The sequence below is a fragment of the Carassius auratus genome, chromosome 45 (assembly GCF_003368295.1).
Source record: "Carassius auratus strain Wakin chromosome 45, ASM336829v1, whole genome shotgun sequence".
In the NCBI taxonomy this organism is placed as follows: Eukaryota; Metazoa; Chordata; class Actinopteri; order Cypriniformes; family Cyprinidae; genus Carassius; species Carassius auratus.
The window spans coordinates 2,798,838-2,821,122 of NC_039287.1; the positions used below are offsets into that span (position 1 = coordinate 2,798,838).

The 22,285-nt window shown below is 38.8% G+C and overlaps 1 protein-coding gene across 1 annotated transcript; it reads right to left on the bottom strand.

The window, feature by feature from the left end:
- Positions 1-344: 344 nt before the first annotated feature.
- On the bottom strand, positions 345-21,331 carry LOC113062897 (kinesin-like protein KIF26A). The gene is made up of 12 exons (XM_026232959.1): positions 20,417-21,331; positions 18,439-18,625; positions 15,113-15,301; positions 13,877-13,970; positions 12,821-13,083; positions 12,013-12,196; positions 10,626-10,785; positions 9,906-10,068; positions 6,038-9,083; positions 5,223-5,413; positions 3,779-3,929; positions 345-1,609 (listed from the first exon to the last, which is right to left on the bottom strand). Exons 1-12 carry the CDS (start codon positions 20,431-20,433, stop codon positions 1,428-1,430), a joined length of 4,827 nt encoding a protein of 1,608 aa, XP_026088744.1. The 5' UTR covers positions 20,434-21,331; the 3' UTR covers positions 345-1,427.
- Positions 21,332-22,285: the final 954 nt, after the last annotated feature.

Below are 22,285 nucleotides of genomic sequence, written 5' to 3' on the forward strand. Positions count from 1 at the left end.
ACAAAGAATTACAGAGAGGAAATACAATTTTTTTTATTCATAATGTTATGGTAATGAAAACTTAGGAGTCTATACATGGTTTTTAAAAAAGGATTCAAAAAAACTGTACAGTACAAAGCAGGAACACTGGTAAAATGTCATAGAAATTAAAAGTCTGAATGCTTGACAAATCTGTTAAAGTATTAGTAGAAATCACAGACTAACATACAAAACAAAAAGGAAATATATATATATATATATATATATATATATATATATATATATATATATATATATATATATATTTTTTTTTTTTATAAACTCAAAAATTTCATGCAGCAACTTGGAGAAAAAAAAAGGCCTGATCTTTTTTCTCTCTCTCTCTTTTAAATTATTATTTAACTACAAAAACAAAGGAAAGAATTTTAAGAAAATATCCACATATTCCATTTCAAACCTTTGCAAATCCATATAATCTATTTTTTTGTTTTGTTTGTTTCTTTATGAGAAACAGCAGTCACGCTTCTCTCCAGAGACACACAAATCATCAAACATCAGAGGCTGAAGATAAAATCACAAGACACAGTGAGAAGGTCCTGTGCTGTGAATTTGTCAGATGATAGCCTTTTGTAAATCTGAATATTTTCAACAAAGAAAGGCATAATCTTTTGAAGTTCAGGTAGATAAAGTGGATTTGTTTACCACGTTAAAAGATACCAGCTAAACGCTGGATGTTGCATGATCAGAGAAGAACAGACACATGCATACATTACAGTATGACGCATACCACACACACTGAAATTTGTAAATACAAACTCACTTCGGTTTGATGTCCTGAGAAGTGTTTGAGACCAGCTCTAATTTCTGACTTGCCACCAGCTGCACCAATCAGTTAAAGTAGGCTACTAGCTCTGGATCAGGGGAAATGACATGTCATCAGAGAGCCAATCATTAACCCCAAAGTATACTTTGCCAAAGTGAAGTATAACAGGGGTTTTATGCAGAATGACTGTAAATAAAATAAAAAAACAAGCAAGTTTTTGTATGATAATTATAGTATGGGGAATTTTTTTACTTTTTTGTGTTTAATATTTAAAACAATATTTTTAATCACTTTAGCTCTTATAAATAGACTACACTGCATTGCAATGCAAAATACTTTGTTTTTCAAAGTGTACTTGGGAAAGCTGGTCTCAATATTAGCACCAATCATCAAACAAAGATAGTTCTTGGGATTTTTGGGGGTTTAAGGCACTTCCTGGTAAAGCTTAATCAAAATCGCAGGAAACGTTCTTAGTCTTATTCCATTCGGTCTCTGTTTCTCAGCATTTAATGGAGTTTCTAACCATACTTATTCAGTACCTTCATTTGTGTTGTTCCAAGAAGGACAGTCTCAACCCCAGAAAAAAGGGGTCTTGCTGTAACTCACAGTCCTGTTTTGTTCTCTTTTAGACCTCCATCTCCTGTTGTCCACTCTGTCCTGGGATCGCGGGCACTGCGATATCAAAGCAGGTCTCCATCATCACACGAGACTTGCATAGGTTGACACAAAACTCCAGGTCTCCTGTGGCCTGGGCCAGAGCCTCCAGGTAATCCTGCGACTCCTGGTCCAGATCTGGGTCCACATCAACTAATGGGAAAAAAAGGGTGAAAAATACAAACAAAATTATTATTTAAAAACATAAACTTACAGTTTAATAATATGAGATGTCAATTTACCATTTAACATTCAATTCTTGAAATGACTGATTTACTGACTGACTGACTGATTGAGCATGGTAAGCCAATTTAACAGGCACATTTAGTAAAAAAAAATTTATTTAAATAAATTAATAAAAAGTAGGCCTATGTTCAATGAAATTGTCACGTGTTTGTTCTTGTTTTCCTTATTTGGTCCTTCCTGTTCCTGTCCTCGTTATGCGAATTTGGTTCCAGCTGTGTTTCATTAATTAGTTTATTTGTTCCCAAGTGTGTCGTATTGTGTTTAAATAGTGTTCCCTGTTTTGAGTTCTCGGTCTGCTGTTAAATGTTGTAAAAGTCTGAATGTGTCAAATGTTATATGTCTTAGATGTCTTTTAGTTCCTGTATATGCCTGTTGATGATTAAGTGCTATGTCTTGAAGTATTCTCTTGCATCTCCTCACTCCTTCCTGAGTGAAACGTGACAGATATGGACATAAAATATACTGTATTATATAGTTATTATATATTATTATATTATATAATATAATAATATATATATTATATTGTATTATTATATTATATATAGTTCATCGTCTGCTACAATGATGTTTCAAATTATCTTTATCTGGGGGGTTTTCTCAATAAATAATTTGCATTTGTAAACTTGATTTTAATACAGTACCTCATTTGAATACAGCTCTCATTACAGCGTGTATGAATATAAAAATCTAACACTCTCTAAAATACACACATTGAATCCACATTATTGTACTACATAATGTATGTAATATACATAATGTAGATGTGAGATGCAGCCCTGCTGACACACCTAAATTGACAGTGTTTTCACTCAGAACATAAACAAAAATCTCTGCATGTGATGGTTTTCTGGTGTGGGAGATGGGCTTGCAGAAACACTATCTTCAATTTACTAGGCTCTGAAGAGGGGCTGATTTATACAGCATGACAACACCAATCACAGCTTTACTCAAGACAGCAGTCACATACAGTATGAATGGTAAACATCACCTGGCCGGCGGGCAGGTAATGATTGCAGAAGAGAAAAATGATACCTTATTGATTCAAGAACACACGCAGACACAAGTTTTCTCCATAGACCTGCCATTTTCTCTACATTATTCCTTTACATCCTGTGATTTCCTCCCACATACTGTTTGCAGTAAGTGTATTTTCTAGCAAAGTGGAGACAGATATTTTGCAATACCAAGGTTGTTGCATTGGTTGTTTGTAATAGTTGTAATTCTAACCGAAGCTGGGGACAGATAAAACAGAGATACAGAATCAACAGAGCTTTCTTTGCTGCTGGCAATGTTCTTTTTCATTCTCAGTAGAGTGAACAATACAAATCACATAATTAAGCTTCATTATCTTTAAATAATTTTCTTGCCCTGTTTGATACTGAAGGTATTTGTTTTTGTATGAGAAAATCCTGAAGTACATTAATAAACCATTTGCTGACTCATTGTTAACATTAAGGTTAAACAACATAAAGTCTGTGTTCAGAGTTTGTTCTTACAGCTTAAGTGTTGAAGGCAGGAACAGTAAACAGGAACAGTAAAAGAGAATCACAATTACGAAAAACTTCAATAATTTGTTTCACAGTTGACATTTATGGAGAATATTCTGGAAAATCAATGTCATCCACTATTGTCTCAGGCACCAATTCAAAGTAGCCAATGCTCAAGACATTTCTGTGAATGCACCAATACCTCACCATTTCTTCTGGCACTACGTTCAAACACTTAAATTAAAGTTATCAAATTAAAGCCCTTAGTCTACATCACACTACAGGGATTGTATATTGTACCTATATACCAATATAAAGGTATATTATTGTATTATGTTGACAGTCCTAATTATTAAACAATAAGTGGATGGAAAAAGGAAACTGTGAGCTTAATATGAAGTAAATATTCTTCAGATAATGTTTTATAGCTTTGATTTTAGTGCAGTTACAACAGCATTTTAGCGTATTCTATATTCATGCATAGATGTGACTTCATGCATAAAAATATGTTTGCCATAATACTCATTAGCATGAAAAAAGTTTGAAAATCCCGACATAAAACAATAATACACTTGGGAAGTACACTTACATTCTCCTATCCATTTACTGGGGTCCAGCATGAGACAAGTCTTGGCATCCTCCAACTCTTTTTTCAGCTTCTCATGCTTGGCTCTTATCTCCCTGATCTGCTGCTGCCTCTTCTCCAACATCCTAAGGCGGGTGCTGAAGAACTGCAAACCCTGCAAGTGTGGGACAGCAGTGTCAGTTGCATACAGTCAACCACAAATCGTTGTACCTTTTCCAATCACCTGCTCACAATGTCTGGCTCTCCTCAGGGTTGACTTGAAATGCAGTGGCTTAAGCCGAATTGATTCAATACTCCCTACCCTATACAGAGGATTTAGGTCCTCAGCCCTTTGGTCAGATTAATTAGGGCCAAGCTGGAAATAAAATTAGCATCCAGGTTAAACATTCAAATCCTATCGTTTGATTCGGGGATTAAAAGGAAAGATCATGTTCAAGGGGAATCTGTTACTGAATGATTGAATTACAGTATAGATTACCCTACTCCTATCATGTTTATTCTGTCACTAAAAGGTACCCATTAGAAAGTACATGAAAATTCAAAATAACAATATAAATTTTTCTTATATTCAAATATAGCAGGTTTTAAACTATAGATGAAGAAAGACTTATACTGTTATGCTATGCCCACTGCAAATAAGATTTCATTTCATAAAACATACATAAACTTAGCAGTTATACAACCCCCTACTGACACATATACATATACATAGCGATTCACATAAAACAAGGGACTGAACAGCCTAATTCTTTATAAGCAAATTCCAGACTCTAACATGCGAGCTGAGATCACTGTTTCTTAATTGAAAATAAATCAGAGCATTCGACTGAGTTAATGTCTTTTACTCTCGTCTTCTCCACACAATTGCCTGTGTGATCAGGGTTAGAAACTTACAGAGAAACGGTTTAATGACCCATGGACGCGCTGTGTGGAGTGGGCCATAAAGACTGATCAGGCGGGCTGCAGATTGTGGAGCCACACCTCATTCATCACAGGCATCCCTGACCCCTCCCTGATGCTCTCTCTCCTTCTATCTCTCTCTTACCATCTCTTCCTCTCTCTGGAAAGACCTTTGCTAATCTTTTTTTCACTTCTTTCTGTCTTACAACACCAGTCAACACCCCGTCTAACTAAAGTTATCAGTCCAATCTAGAATCAATTAGCCAACATCAGTAATCGTCCCAGAGATAAGCTTCATTCCTGACAACTGCACTTTCTCAGATTTGAGAGAATCATCAGAATCTCAAGATATCTGATGCTTTTTAGCTTAGCATAAATTAAATATTGATTTTATTCCATCATACTGGGACTGAGCCAACTGCTGAATACTAAAGTTACACAAAACAACTTGAACAGAGTAATTTACTTCACTCTAAACTTGAGCTATTTACTTCATAATTAGCATACAAACTGCATAGAACACACTTGTCAAAAATAGTCTTCTTACCTCTGCCAACCTTTCTTTGCGTCTCTGAAGGCGCTCCACATCATCAATCTCGTACACTTTGATCTCAAAGGGTTCCTTCATAGTACCCCCCAGTGGAGGTAGATCGACCCACTGGGCTGCTGCACCAACCTTCATGCCCAGAGAAGAGGTGTCTGGCAGAGGAGCAGGAATCAGACGGCGTCGCTGCAGGCCTAGAGGAGTTACACAGATAATGCTCTTCATGTGGGCCAAAGATGAACAGCAGAGTTTGTAGGCATGCTTTTAAATATGCATGAGTCTTGCAAGCGGTTAAATGGTTTAAAGCAAAAATGATTTTGGGGTAAATGCAGATTACAGAATAGGGTGAATGCATATTAAACACTAGATATGCCTAATAACCTTGGGTTCATAAATTTAAATGGACTAAATAGACTGACTGGCTAAATGGAATGCTTTACTAATATTTATTGCCCTGGCAGAACCTTAGGTAAAAGCCATGACACACTGAGCAACATGAGTGGTCTTTATGTCAGAGTGTAAAAATTTTTTGTCCCATATGTCCCCACTGACTGCTTTAAGGGGCAGTCATACTGGACAACTGTGATGTAAAATCTGGCTAAGACATTCTGCCAAAACGTGTGCAACCCTTTTGAGGATGGAAATATCAAGCAATATTTGTGGTCCTCGTTAATTGAAATATACATCACAACATAATTTACAACAACCTTCACTGTACTACCTATTTTTCATTCTAACTTTTGAAGGCCATCAAATAAATAAATCTTGAACTGGACACCAGTAAATAAAGTCTTGATTGGTTTCACAGTAAAACTCACCATTGGATCTCTTTTTGGGAGATTTTGAGGCCTTTGTTCGAGTAGACCTGGACACTCCACTCTCACTCATGGAATCATGGGCAGAAGATGCACTGCCTGTAGTTTCACTGTCCCTGATCATGCTCTCATAGCCACTGCTGCCTCCACTGTGATAAAAAAGTGCAGTGTGCCCCATGGCAGGGGGCAGTTCACCACTAAGTACACTGCTGTTGTCACTACCATGGCCACTACTGTAGCGCTGAGGATGGCGAGGGGGCGTGATTTTGCTGTAAGGAGAGGGCAAAGGAGCAGCCAGTTGGGTCTCGCTGGACATTCTGGCATCATTGTTGCCATCTGCTTGGTCAGTGCCCCTGAGGTGTTTCTTGGAGCTTCCACCTGCTAACTCACTGACCCGACTGTTGGCTACACGAACCACTTGCTTTGTGCCCATAATAGTGCCCCTTCCTTGTTTAGCATTGGAGCCTATGACAGAGTGAGTTGGGGGTTTTCCAGTTGGAGGTAGACTGGTATTCTGAGCAGCTGACACAGCAAGGAACTTGGTGGAGGTGCTAAAAGACTTTGAACCAGTGCTCGACAAGGCCTTTCCTTTGTTTCCATTCCCAACAATGGATCTAGGAGATATAATGGCTTTTATCTGTCCAAGCTTACAAATTCCAGTAGAAGACGAAGGGGAAGTAGGGGTTGGTGTTGATATTGAACAGGGCATCCCAAGTTTTGGCACCATTTTAGCAGATTTGCCAGTGCTACTGATACTGACATTACTGTTTTCCTTTGAGGGTACTGGTTTGGAACCCACTGAGGTTAAACTGCCACACCTTTCAAGGGACATAAGACTACCAAAATGCCTTCCATTGTCTCCTTTAGCATTATGAGATCTGAGACTAGAAGCAGTCTTCAGACTGGATGACTTAAAGCTAAAGCATTCCCCTCTTACTCGCACATCAATGTCCTTCTCGGAAACTGATGCTTTGGAGGAAGACAATTTTATTCCATCATTACCTACAGACTTTAAGGCACTTGGAGACAACAAAATGTGTGTCCTCTGGTCGAGGTTTGACTTTTGGATAGGTGGAGCAGGGGGTGACATGCTTCCAGATTTAGGAAATATACTACCTTTCTGTCCATAAGCTCTCTTTCCTAAAGATGAGAAATTTAGGCTACCATTCGTTTGTGAGGAATCATTACCCCATTTCATCTCATTTGAACTACGGGGCACTGAGACCATGCCGAGAGTGGTGGCTCCCCTCTTCAGCTGAGGCATCTTGCTCAGGTCCCCTTTCTTAATGCTTAACTTTTCACAACCATCCACAACCCTTTGAGATGTGGATGACACATGCATTTTAGGAGGGCGAGGTACACTGTTGCTATTCCCGCCTGTCTTTCTAGACGGAATCCAACTTGTGCCATTTTTTGGTGGTTTGTTAACAGAGTTAAACTCAGAATTCCTGGCCGAGTGCAGCCCACTACTAGTGTGGGTCCATTGTTCATCTATTCTGCTACTTTGACGTTGTAGCTCATGGCTGTAGCTACTGCTAGAAGATGCAGTTTGGGTGCTTTTTCGAGGGAGTGTAGAAATGAATGAGATTTGGGCAGACTGTGAGGTCATGAGTCTATTGGATCTAATCGTCTTTGGACCACCGAGGGATGCTTTGGTACTGTCATGAGATAGAGGGCACTTAGATATGGACAATTTGTCAATGGTTGCAGAATCATAGTCTTGTTCTGAAAAGCAAATTCCACTGTCACCCAGTGGACTATTTGTTCTTTGCTGGGTGAAAGACTCTGTCTGTAAACCACCAGGTAAATCCATCATAGAGCTGCTGAATCGTCCCTTGCGCACTCCCTTTGATAAAAGGCTCCCTTTAGTCTTATCACAACTTTGGGTACAAATATTTGTCTTGCAAGAACAGGACTGGACTGAAGAATGTGCAGTTGCATGTTCAGCTGTAAATTCCTCCTGTGACTTAGTAGTAGCACCTTGGTTCAGCTGGGACCTGCTCATCTGGCATGTGTATGCATCAAACTCATCATTGATGCTGCTGATAATGCTAACAGACCGTGAGTGAGATGCCAGGGGCTGCAAAGAACACTCTGTATTGAAGCTAATAATGCTGGATGGTCTACCATTGTCTGGAACCAGACCAGCAGGCAGCTCTTCGACCACCATAAACACCAGCTCATCCTCTCCATTGAGCTCCACAGGCTGCTGCAGTGTAACTGTAGTCCTTAAAACATCCCTGTCAAGGCACCTGTTCCTCAGAGCAGCACATAGGTGGCTCAGCTCTACAGGATTTCTACTGAGGTGATGGGATCTGTCAGTAATTGGGGATTCATGGAGTTCTCCCTGCCTTAGGGTTTGTTGACTCATACCTACTGGAGGTGCCCGTATGGTTAAACTGGACTCAGAATTCAAAACTGAGGTTTTTGAGATGCTCTGCAAGGATGAAGAGGCATTGGGCTTTTGTATAGGTACTCTACTAAAGACTTTCTCTCTGACAACAGGCTCTGAATCTTTCCTTAAAGTTGTGTTAATTTCAGATGTGGCCCCATGTTGCAGGTGTGCAGACTTCTGAAGAGAGGACTTTGCGGTCCTGGATGATACAGAAGCCCCTTCTGACACACTTTCCACTCCACTTTTGAAGGCTGTCAGTTGGCCTTTTCCTTCAATGGTGAAAACAGATGTGCTCTCACTACCATCAATACATTCAAGCCGTTCTTGTAACTCTGCAAAGGTGTTACATTTGAGGTGGTTCCCATCAGACTTAGGTCCCTCTTTTACTTGCTTCTTGTTCAGGGAGGGAATGATAGGAACAAATGCTGGTGGGCCTTCATTGTCACTGAGTTCACGATCAGAAATAGGGGTCCCACCAGGCCCTACATAGATCACTGTATCACATGAGTGCTCACTGCTGGAGGAGTAATCTGGGTCACTGGATAACATTGCAGGGTGGTCTGGGTCAAGAGCCACAGTCCGAGGGTAGATAGGTCTCGGTCTGATGTGTCCGTCTTCACAGGAGCTCTCCCCTCCAGAGGAACTTGATGCATACTGAACAAAATAACATACCAAACTGATATCAATATATTTTGGCAGAAAGCTCTTTCTCAGAACACAATAAATTCAGAGAGGCATCCCTTCACAAAACAGTATGTCAATGTCAACAAAGGTGAAAAGTGCTCACCAAAGGAGAAGTTAAAATAGTTGTCAATACTATGCATAATTTAGACAAGGAAATTACTTTTTTAGGTCTATAAAATATGAACATTTTCTGTCAAAAAAAGTTTAATTATGGTGAAAATTGCCTCTGTGATGGGATAGATTAAATGCAGTTCTACCTCTGGAACAAATACATTGATTACATTTGTTGATTACTTGACATAGGTCAATAAGAAATTTTGCAGCTAAATTATCACTATAACATTTGTTTCTCTGACAAAGCATGAATCATTATTTAAATTTGGAATGATTCTGCTGAAAAAAAAAAAAGCCTAAATGTAATTGTAGACCTATAATAGACCTATTGCAGAATGTATACAGACAAGAAGAAAATGAAAAAAATGCTGACAAAAATAAAGACTTTCAGTAAATACTCTGTTGTCGCTGTATCATACTAAAATAAAAATAAATACAAAAACAAAATAATAATTATATGTATATATATATATATATATATATGTATATGAATATTGGTCCAAAACATCTTTTTTTAATTACCAGTTTTTACTTTTAGAAAAGTTTAGTGCCATAATTACTGTATTATATAGATACCTTGGTACCAGAAGCAATTCTTCATAAAAAAATTTTTAAATAACCATGAATACATAAGCATACATAATTCATATAACAAATACATCTGTTTGAATCACAAACCTTGGATTTCTTCTTTCTCATGCGGTGAATACGGGAAGCAAGCTGCACAGTGGCGAGAGATATGGCATAACTGGCTGGCGACTCAGAGATGTGGGCGATCATGGTGGTTCTACAGTTGATGTTGCCCAGTGATTCCCTCAGCAGCATGGTAAGCTTGCTGTCTCTGAATTATACATCAAAAAAAATTCTCGTTAGCCAAAAAGGAAGCTAGGCTTTACAACATTCTTCCCTCTAAGATCATTGAGAGGTTGTCTTAAAATAGAGGATTATGAATCATACTTGAATAAAAAGAAACGGCAAAAAATTATGCTCACTCTCTAGAGACCTGATTTGAAGTGTTTTTATTTTATTTGGTTGTGGAGGATGTTATTTTCTGAAGCAACGTTCAAAATATTTTTTTTTCTCTGCTCATGTCACTGTATTTACTATCCCACATTCCGGTGATTATTTCTTAATTTTCTTTTAGCATAACTCTCTTTCTCCCTGACCCACATTCCTATCACTACATCCCACCTCAAGTCCAATTCACCCTGGCTGCATTCTCTCCCTGGAAAGCTGGCTAATTAGCTTCACTGTTTTGATGAAGGTGAGAATGAAACCCTGGCGGATTTAGATCAGTAGGACTCAGAGTGTGCTCAGAGACACACTACCACCATTAACATGGATCTATCATCTCCTGCTATTGGTTTATATTGATTCATTGAATCACAAAAGACATACCTGTATGGCACATGCTTGGCTCCATTGGCCAAGGCTAGGATGACATTTCCAAGAGCAGCCATTGACAGACATTGGCCTCTCCCTCCATCTCGTGTTTGACTCCGATCAGACTCACAACTGCCCAAGTCCAGAAGATGCAGACGGCTATGACTCCCAGACACTGCAAAGTTAAAACCGAAATTCACTCCCAATGTCCATGACTCTGGGTTTCTCATTTAAATACAGTTTTATTGTTTATGGGGCACATCTTCATTCCAAAACCCTAAACATAATCGAAATATATAAAAAGCAAAGACTTTTGTCCTGTTTTAAAGAGCAGTAGTTTCTATTCCATCAGCAGTACCAAACAATACATTGTTAAGACAGACAGCTAATTTTGCTACTGTGTGTGGTCTACTCAAACAGCGATGCTGAAAGCAGACCTGTATAAAATAAAAATAAAAATATGTCCACCTACAATTGACTTAGTTGTCTCTGGACATTAAGCAGAGGCAGTGTTGCAGGGGACCTTATGAGACAGCAGTTGTACTTAGGATCTTTGCTACGTGGGGATTCAATATCCTTGGCAGTCCATCAAACAGCAAGCAATAAATGTAAGTACAGCTAGTTAGATTACAGTCCCATGTAGGTCACTAGAGAAAAAATTCATTCAGTATCATTACAAAAGATGCATTTATTTCACACTGAAATGCTGGCCATTAACCTCACGTCGGCAGGATTTACAAAGCCAGCACTCAGAACCGAAACCCTCTGTGGAGTGGGAATGTAAACGAGCTTCTCATTTCATGCTGGGCGCTATAAACATCTCTGCAGAAGAGACTCCAGCCTCATTACATATTAAAATCTATTCTGGCTAGTGTCAATGGCAAGAACCCAGCTTGCACTGCAGTGAAGGGGGTGCAATACTAATGACCATTCTAATGTTGACATGCTGATTTTACAGAATGGCTACGCCCAGTAATGAATATGTGCTAACCCTTCTTGTTAGTATTTTCACAGAGAAATTATCAGCGGGACTAAACTGAGGTAACTGATACTATCTGTGAACATGGAAAGCATAGTAATGTTAAAGTCAGGTATCAGCTGCCTTCAGTAACAGTCTTCTCAAAATACTAATGATGCATAAAGATATATGATATGATTCTTAGACAGTAATAAGGAGCAGTAACTTAATTTTTGAGGTGAAGGTAATTTGCCCTTGAAATTGAATTATTTTAAACCCTGGATGTTAAGGTATGGCTACTTAAAATATCACTTTAACATTTCTTCTTAGCATTAAAAGTCAACTATTATGCTCTTAAATGGCCAACAGCCATATATTAAATGGCTTAAATTTCAATACAGCTTTTCTAAATAAATGTAAAAAAATGAACAAAGCATGCCATACTTCCTGCTTTGGTGCTCTTCTCCATAGGGTACTGGGAAATGTGTAGAGTGAAGAGCATATGAGAATTCCGGCGGTCCTCTTCCTTACAGTCAGGTCTGCTGGTGCTGCGTGCCGCCAGAGCTGCATCCAGGAAGAACGCCGCTCTCTCTGCAGAGTACGCCCGCAACTCGCTCTGGTTCTGCAGCTGAACAAATGTCGAAATTGAAAATAAGACATGTACATTAGATAAAGATAGAAAAGGGAGACAAAAGCAATTTGATTTTGATTAATTGGATTTCTTAACATTTTTATTTTGGCAGTAGTCAAAGAAAGGTGACTTGCAATTACTGTTACCGGTTAGTATTAAACTATTTTTTAAATAAGTTAATACTTTATTCAGCAAGGGTGCATGAAATTGATCAAAAGTGAGAGTAAAGACATGTATAATGTTTAAACAGATTTCCTTTAGTTTATTGAAATTTCTTAAGAATCATGTGACACTGAAGACTGGAATAAACAGGAAACTGATAAATTACATTTATTTACTTAAAAATATATTTAAAACAATTATGTGGTAATTATAGTTTATAAACTGTTCAACTGTAATAATATTTCACAATTCTACTATTTTATTGTATTAAATGCAGCCATGGTGAGCATAAAGAGACTCTATGTAATGTCTATATAATGTTTTTATTTGTCTATTTAATCTATTCCCTGGGAATCAAAGCCATGACCTTAGCATTTCTAGCACCTTGCTCCATTATTTGAGTTATAGAGTCAGTTTGTAGACCTACACACACAGTACTAAAAACAAACTCTAATGCACCTGTGATCCACAGACCGGATCCTCTCGCAGGGAAATTCCTGCACCATGACTGTTCTGGAAAGTCTGTGTGGAAACGTCAGCCAACAGGTCTCTCAGCACTTCCTCCCTGCCACAGATTTCCACAGCAGACACGCGGATGGAAAATCTTGTGCCAGTTTTCTCTTTCCTTTCCTCGATGAGCTTGAAGAGCCAGGAGATAGCACAGGGTGCCACACCCAAGCTCTGCATAGAGCTGTCCCTGCCGATCATGGTGTAGCTTTTGCCTGTGAGGTAAAGGTGAGCTAATGTCAATGAAAGATGTAACTGAACATTCAAGGTTGGTTTGACTGAAGATACAATGTAATTATTTACTCAGTGTGAGGAAGACAATACTACATTATGCTTTAGTTGTCCTTACATGGTTCTTATTTTTTTTTAAAGGTCATAAGTGAGCAGTGTTTGTCAACAAAGACATGATAAAAATTACACTGTGAATTGATTAACTTTGCATGGCTACATAATGATATAAGACAAGGTCTATAATAGGATTTGTGTTAATAATAGGACTGTCTATGTAAAACACCCTTAAGCTAATAAAATGAACCCACAAGGATGTTAGTCATAACGAATATAGCACAATAAAGCAGAGCAAATGAGCAGCCAAGCTAACTATGGGGGATAGAAGCAGCACGGTGGGAGGCACACAGTCTCTCAAAGTGAGGGCTGAACAACAAGAGAGTATGAGAGAGAAAAAACTGAGCGCTTTTCAAACACAACGTGTAAAAAGAGGGCACTTTGTGTTCAACAAACCGCTATTACTGCTCAAACACATACGCCCTCCCTGCATTTTCTCTGCATCCTTGTTAGAAGATTTCAAATGCTGCCAAAACAGTGTATTTTGCATCACTTTTCCTATCGCCTCTTGTAAGTGATGGCTACTCCATCTAAAAATGGATTCTCAACAATGCATTATCTGTCAAAGCATGAGGAGTTGTAACAGAAGGAGGTGAGATGTCACAACAATAAAGTGAATTACAGTAAAATATGGGCTACTAGGTTGAATAGATGTTTACTAACCGAGGTTGGCTTGACCAAAACAGAAGATGCAGCCATCTGCCCCATTGACCACAGACTGGATAACCTCTGCCACTGTCCCTGAGCACACTTCTGCCTGAGGAAACAACCCCTGATTTAAACAATAACTCGAACAGTATTAGTTTTACATACAGTACTTCTAACTCAGACAGACAGACAGATAAATTTACAGACAAAACATCAGATCGAACCATTGAACGACAGACAAAATGATAGACAGAACAGTAGATTGATAGACAGATATAAATACAGACGGACAGAATGATGGAAAGGACATCAGGCAGATCGGACAGGATAAACAGACACATAGGTAGAATAACAGACAGAAAGAATAACAGACAGAACGAATGATAGACAAAACATCAGACAGACAGACAGACAGAAACACACACAGAAACAGTGACAAAGGTATAGACAGACAGACAGAAAGATAGAACAACAGAAAAACAGACAGATGATACGACAGAGAGAGAGAGACAGACAGAAAAACAGACAAACAGAACAACAGACAAATGTCAGACGATAGATAGAATGATAGACGGACAGAACAACAGACAGACAGGCTGATACATAGACACAACAACAGACGGCCAGACAGATAGAATTACAAACAGATAGATAGATCCTTGTAAACTTGATCCTTGCTCATCCTTGAAACTTCCCAAAGAGATGCAGAATACAGTAAAGGAAAAAGATGAAGATTTCAAACCCTGGAATTATGTGTGTGTCTTTTGCAGCTTGAGTTGTCTCAACAGTGTTGTTGTAAAAACCACCTCTGATGTATGCTCGTTCAACGCCTTTTTGTTCTGAACAATGTGGGGTAGTCATTGATCATCAGACCTGATGTTTCTAGGACAGGAAACCCAAAGACTCGAAACTCCCAAAGAGATCAGGAGGAAGCAGAGAAAAGAGCTCTGTTATCTTTTCCTCTGAGATCCCTTCAGGCGCTGCGGACTCGGAACGATAACCCCAACTCACCAACCCAAACCTTTTATCTACCTCGCAAACCGAGCGAAACTGAATATCTCCCTTATGCATTGCTTTGATCTCAGCATATATGTCCTGCCTGTTTGACATCAGTTCTGGGAAGATTTTAGTTCAGTATACAATTATGAGTACAGACAGGAAATAGGGGATACCTCCTTGGTGTAACTTGTAAAATGCTTGCTTTTATTAATCTGATTGACAAAAAGTTAAGTCTTTATACCATTACTGTACCTGTGAAGCATCCTGGGTAAAGACAGCATCAAAGGTAAACATCTTTGGGGCGGTGGAAGAGGTGGAGCGTGCACAGGGTGGCTCAAAAAAGGTCAGCTGTTTCTTATGGCCGTCTACTTTGAGAAAGGACATGGATTCTGAGGTGTCTCGAGATCCTTTGGCAGGACATATCCTCACCATTACTTTCACCTGCAAAGCACACAATTATATTCATATCATAATTATATTCCTACATGATTTTATTTGAAACAAGTTATTTTTGAATTTGCTGCTGAGTTGAAAGCATACGGCTGTAATTGCACCCTCCAACCACCCACTAATTCTCACAATTATTTAGTGGTTTGAGAATAATGTCTTTCAGTTTCCTGGCCAAGAATGCCCCTCATAGTGGAAAGCATGTAATAAGCAGAAGAAGAATACGGAGATTCCCAAAGCTCTTCTGCTCCCACAAAAGGAACATCAAAAGTGTGATAAAGTGTGGCTGGAAAACAGAAAACAGACCTGCCTTGTTCTGACCAGACACTTTAGACACATCCTATTTAAAAATATATAAAATATATCATGTTTTCCATATAAATATTAGAAGCACAACTGTTATCAATATATATATATATATATATATATATATATATATATATATATATATATATATATATATATATATATATATATATATATTATAGCAAAGTGAAACATGACTGAAGCAGAACAGTTCATTATTAAACCTACTTCATGAAGCAATAATGTACCCCACTGTCTGTGTTTAACACCTTGTTTTATAGCTCTGCCACTAGGGACACTTTTAGCAGCAAACAGCCCCTGGAGTTTACGGGAAGTTTTTTTTTTTTTTTACAACATAGGGAATGACATGGTAGTCAAGAAAATGTATTTTCACAAGTTTGGGGATCCATTAATAAAATGAATTGCAATGTCATACTCCACAACATCAGCTGAATGTTTGAAATAACTTGCTTTTGTGATCTGATGTGGCTTCTTATCAAAGAATTAGTCAGGAAATGTATTCAATACTGTAATAAAGCTATGTTGATTAGATAGATAGATAGATAGATAGATAGATAGATAGATAGATAGATAGATAGATAGATAGATAGATAGATAGATAGATAGATAGATAGATAGATAGATAGATATCTAAGAACTCTGACATTTCCTTCATTCAAAAATAAAAAATTAGAGTTATACCCATTTCTTTTACAAGTGCCTTTTGCAAGCAACATACTTCAACTCAGTGGGGCTTATTAGCAATCACTTCAATCTTTTTCTTAATAAAACTCATTAAAAACTTGCAGCTGCCTGCCTTTTATGTGACTTTAGAAAACCTTTAATGCCTATTGTGGATATTTTCAAATGCTGTGTTTGCACAATGCATCAACACAATCAGGTGCACAATTAAGGGAAGGAAAATGCTTCATTCACCCAGCCCTCCAACTGCAGTGGATAAGAGGATGATGAAATAAACTGACTTCTCTAGAGGTGTCTGGATGCATTTCAAGGAGTAGCTCAGGTGACCTCACCATTCTTATTGGTGGTTCAGTAGTAGAATTCTCACCCGGGTCCGATTCCCGGCCAATGCAAAGACAGACTCTTTTTTGGGAAGTCATGGCCTAATGGTTAGAGAGTCTGACTCGTAACCCAAAGGTTGTGGGTTTGAATCTTGTACTGGTAGGGATTGTACAGTAGATGGGAGGAGTGAATGTACAGAGCTCTCTCCCATCAGAACCCCCAAGTGCTCCCAAGCCAAAAAATGGCTTCCATGGTTCATGGTGTGTGTGTGTGTGTGTTCACTGCTGTGTGTGTGCACTTTGGATGGGATAAATGCAGAACACTAATTCCGAGTATGGGTCAACACACTTGGCCACATGTCACAACACTTCACTTAAAGGAACACTCCACCGTTTTTTTGAAATAGGGCTTATTCACATTATTTCCTACATTTAGATAGGTGGGCAAATGCATTTTTGTGTCAGTGCATGCATTGTTTCAGTTTGACTGGGTCGGCGTTAGCTTAGCTTAGCACAATGAATGGAATCCTTTGTTGCCAGCTAGCATGGCCTGAGTAAAAGTGATCAAAAAAATAAAAAAACCCCCACCTAATTACTTCTTGTGGCCTGCGTATTCACAACGAGTACAAATAGCGATCCAGATTAACACTAGGCGATTTCCTAGGCAGATATTGACTTGGGACTATATTATGGGGAAGCACAGGCGAAGCACTGCTGCTTAGGCGAAGCACTGCTACTTCGGCGCAGAGATATCACGCAACACATGAAAACATCAACTCTATGTGAATACAGGTATAATATGGGTCGATCTATACATGCGTCATGATTAAAATAATCACTTACTCTGTGGACATTGTATATCATTGCTCTTTTGTTGATTTTGCTTGCTTCCATTGACCTCATTTGTAAGTCGTTTTGGATAAAAGTGTCTGCTAAATGTAAATGTAATATACTTTACTGTATTTTTCACAAAAAGAGGAGTTTTAATACTAAACCCCAGCACTGATACTAAACGACTGAAGAATCAAGGCTGTTAGTTTGCTCATTTTATCCTTGTTATTTTACATTGCTCATTACATTTTACATTGCTCAAACAACAAGATTTGATCTGTTCATATACTTAAAGGAAATAATATTCCAGATCACAAAATGTAATGCTCACAAATCTGGTATTCAATTAATCCAAGAACGAGGCACAAATATGACTCCTTGAGACATTGGGATATCATAAGCATTTCCACACTCAGACAGTCCACAATAAATAGCTCTATTCTGACAGAGAAATATATCTTTCATTCAAATGCCCCCCGATGTCATTCTCTGACCCTTCTGTTTTCATACATTGCTTTTCCCACTCCCATGGTCTGTCAGTCACTTACAGTGAGGAATGCTGTCTGGCATTCCAAAGGAGCTTCTTGGAATTCCAACAGCCTGGGAATCAGGACAACTGGGCCAACCCATGCTGTCACACACAGTCTGCTTTGATGGTAACTGGAGAACCAGCCAAACTGATCAACCCACGGGGCATTCTTGAGCAGAGGGCAATCAGGGGTTTATGCATGATGTCATTTATTTAATAAAGAAGAAAACATCTCTACAATGACCAAATGTAAGCTGTCAACATTGTTTCAACATTACCTATTGTGCATTGTCAGATTACAATAATTTTGGCACAACCTTGACCATCTAGGCTTTGATCATGTTTTAGAAACCATTTCCATCCAAAAACATCTGAAGAACTGGTATAGTAGACCAAAATAAATAAATAAATAAAAAGTTTCAGCAGTGGCAAAATTGCTGTACCTTTCCCATGCCGGGGCTGTCCTTAACCTTTGACCCTGCCCTGAGGAGACATGGGGGTACAGGTGGGGGTGAGAGCTGCAGGGCAGCACTGAAGCCATCAGTGTAGAAGAACGGCTCTTCTGGGTCAGGTGGAGGTGGAAGTGGCTGGCACTTCTTCCGTCTGGAGAGGTTCAGCTTCTGGGCAGCCCTGTGAAAGAGCAGCAAACAAAAGGTGAAGTCATATTAGACCTGCATCGCAATACTGCTCTATATCTGGCCTCCAAATATTTGAGATGAACACAATTTGCATGAATGAGCAACAGTTTCCAAGTCCATGACAATCCAGCAGAAAAGAATATGGTAATGGACAATATGGTTGTTAACATGCTTTTAACCATACATGTCTGGCAATGGTAAAAAGATGCAAGCTACCTAAAGCTGTGTGTGTTTTCCAGCTCACGTTTTTATCTTTATAGCAAGAGGTTGAAGGGCCTGAGGAGAAAAGCTTGAGCTCATTAAATGCCTCACTCTTCCTCACATCCTTTCTCTCTCTCCCTCCAAAGAGAGGGAGAGAGAGAAAGGATGTGGGTAAAGATTACAGAAAGAAATTAGCACTTAGCATTATCTCTATGTGCATGATTAAATTGAGACAAAGCTTAATTAAGTTAGCAGTTTGTATACACTGCAAAAATCAATAATAACAATATGTATTTCTTACCAGCCGATATTAAAAGCATATACAATATATTTATATTATAAGTTTACAGTATATATTTTTTCGCATTATTCCAAAATAAAATGTGTATATAGACAAATATAAATATATAGATAAAAAATATTTATACATAAATAATAAACACATCTAAATAAATAATTAAAAATAAATAAACAGCAGGGCATTTTATTCCCAGTTGCTTGTCAGTTGTTAATTTTGGACTGGGTGTGAATGAGGGAGAGAGACTGAGAGTGAAGACGAAGGGCACGTAATAGGAGAAATGAGAGGTTGGGAAAAAAATACTTGACTGAGAGGAAGAGGGTTTTGTTATGGAGACATAGCCTCTTCTTTGCCTCCTCCTCCACACACCTCACCTATTCACACACACATACGTACAGCTCCTCCTCTAACATGAAGACGAGACCCACACCCACACATAGGGCAGAGAGCCACATTCACCACATCTGGCTGCACGACAAATGCTTTACAAGCTCCTTATGAAGCACCACACAGTCACGCACACACTAAAAGATTGAGATATCAGTCTGGAGTGAACAAAGGCGAATGACCAGAGTGAGTGCAAAGTAGCATGGTAGAGTGAGCTCCGATACGCTAGGCTGGGCTTTATCCAGATGCATCCACCTGTTAAATCTCCTTTCCCTGCCCTGCAGTCAACAGTTTGCCTCTGGATTTGGAAGTGAGGTTTCAGGGTTGCAACTGAGAGCAAACCAGTGCAACTGTGATTACTGAAGCACTTTTACAACCTTTATTATATATACTCAGCTTTTCAACAATGGAGCAGCATAATATAATAATGAAAAAATATATTAATTTACATACCCTGATATCGTTTATATATATATATATATATATATATATATATATATATATATATATATATATATACATACATATATATATATATATATATATATATATACATACATATATATATATATATATATATACATACATATATACATTCTTTATATATATATATATATATATATATATATATATATATATATATATATATATATATATATATATATATAAAGAATGTCATACAGGTTTAAATAAAGAATGTCATACACATTTAAAAAGAATTGAGAGTGAGTAAATACTGACAGCAATTACATTTTATAAAAAAAAAAAAAAAAAAAAAAAAACTTAGGATTCAACCCCAACATCCTTGGATTGCCAAAAACCAGTTGAACTGCACAAACCCTACTGAAAAATGCATGTAACTTCAATAAACAACTCAAATGAGTCCATTATACTTACAGTTCTCTCCAATCCATTATCTCAGTTCAGAGGGCATATCATCACAATGGTGAGAAAAGCAGCTTTTTAACTTGTTCATTCCAGACTCCGGTGAGAGCACTCCATGACTCCCAGCAATTGTGAGAGCGAGGCGGGGCGGGTGTGGAAGGTGGGCTGGAGACAGGGGGCTTAAAGTGTCAGCTGGAGGACGGGGCGATGTGATTACTGTCACTGTCATCAGGGGTCCATTTCATGCCAATTCCCAGATGAGGAAGTGGATACAGTTGCGACGAGATGAACAGGGCAATAAGGAGATGTCAGAAATGCTCATGACGACCCTCAAAATGTATCTGTAGAACAAACGGGTATGTGGCGCTCCTGCAGAGATACATTTTTTGCCACAGAGCAAGTCACCGGTGATCGACTTCCCAAAGTTTGGCGCTTCCTCTCACCAATCGGAAGAGTTTGCAACCCAAAACTTTCAACACATTTCTTTCCCTCTTCCCTCCTTAGCCCTCACTTCACCTCTGCATCAAAGCTGGGCGGGGGCATGTCCTCCCTCTCTTTTGCACTCCTCTCCACCGCTCTCCCATTGACAGATCTCCCAGGGAAGGCAGTGTAAAAGGGGGAAAAGGGGAAAAAAGAGTAGATTCCTGCTTGCTGTTCCTGGGAAACCCTTGCAGAATTCCGCGTCTCTCTCAATCTGGTGAGTCGCTTTCACCTTATCCCTCTTGCTTTGCTGCACTTGCTCTCTCCCTTTCCTCTCCTCTCCTCAGCCCAGCCCCCTTTCCATTTCCCTCCCAGACACAGTGTCAGTATACAGCTGCTGTGCAAAGCGCCACTGATAGGCAGCATACTCCACACACACTTGTCTGCACACACACATTCTCTCTTTCAATCACATGAACACGCGTCGCTGACGTGCAAAGCATGCACTTTCACACACACTGGCATGAATACTTTATGAGTGCAGAGGAGCCCCCTTTCCTCATTCTGCTGGACTTCAAAGAGACTGAGTTAGTTTGTGTGAAACAGAAGCAAGGAAACACAATATTATAAGTGTCTTCCTACTCTTGAACACGTGTCAATCCATTTCCTATTATTGAAATAACAAAAAGAGACTAAAGAGCTTGGATGAAAATTATAACAGATGATTTTGTGACAACAGACTGATCATTTGAAAGGAGAAGTCACCAAAAAGGTCATTTGAAAATCTGTAATCTTCTGTTGCAATGCAAATCTGTTTTGGCCATACAATAAAAGTCAATGGGATCATGTAAGTTAGGAATGATATGAAGTTGAATTGATGTTTTGGGGTGAACTGTTCCTTTTAGAAAGGTGATTAGCAGAATACAAATAAGGGATGGTTAGATGGATGGATGGCAGCACTGATGGATAAATCAATGAAGCAAGATAAAACAAACAAAGACTGCATGCGAGCTGAAGACACAGGTGAGCTGTGCGATGTTAATGAGGACATTTGCCCGCAAACAAAGCTACAGACCTCCACTGCTTTCAATAATAGTCAGAAAACAACGATGTTAACTATTAACCATGTAGACCCTGAATTTAGGTGCTTGGGGAAAAGAAGAGTGCCAATTAACATGTAATATTTATGTGTGTGTGTGTGCGTGTGTGTGTGTGTGCGTGTGTTTGTGTGTGATGATGAATTGGTGAATGAGGAGGAATGAAAAAAGAGGGATGTTCTGTTCCAGCAGAAAGTATGACATATAGCCTTTCAGGACTTAGTCTGATAGCTTTGTTCAATAGCAGAGTCACCTGCTCTGAGTCACCATTCCCTGAGCAATATGTAATGTGACCATTGGTCAAGCTGACAAAGCAATAAGCTCAGAGAGTTCTGTCTCTCTAAACTCTAATCTCTCCCAAACG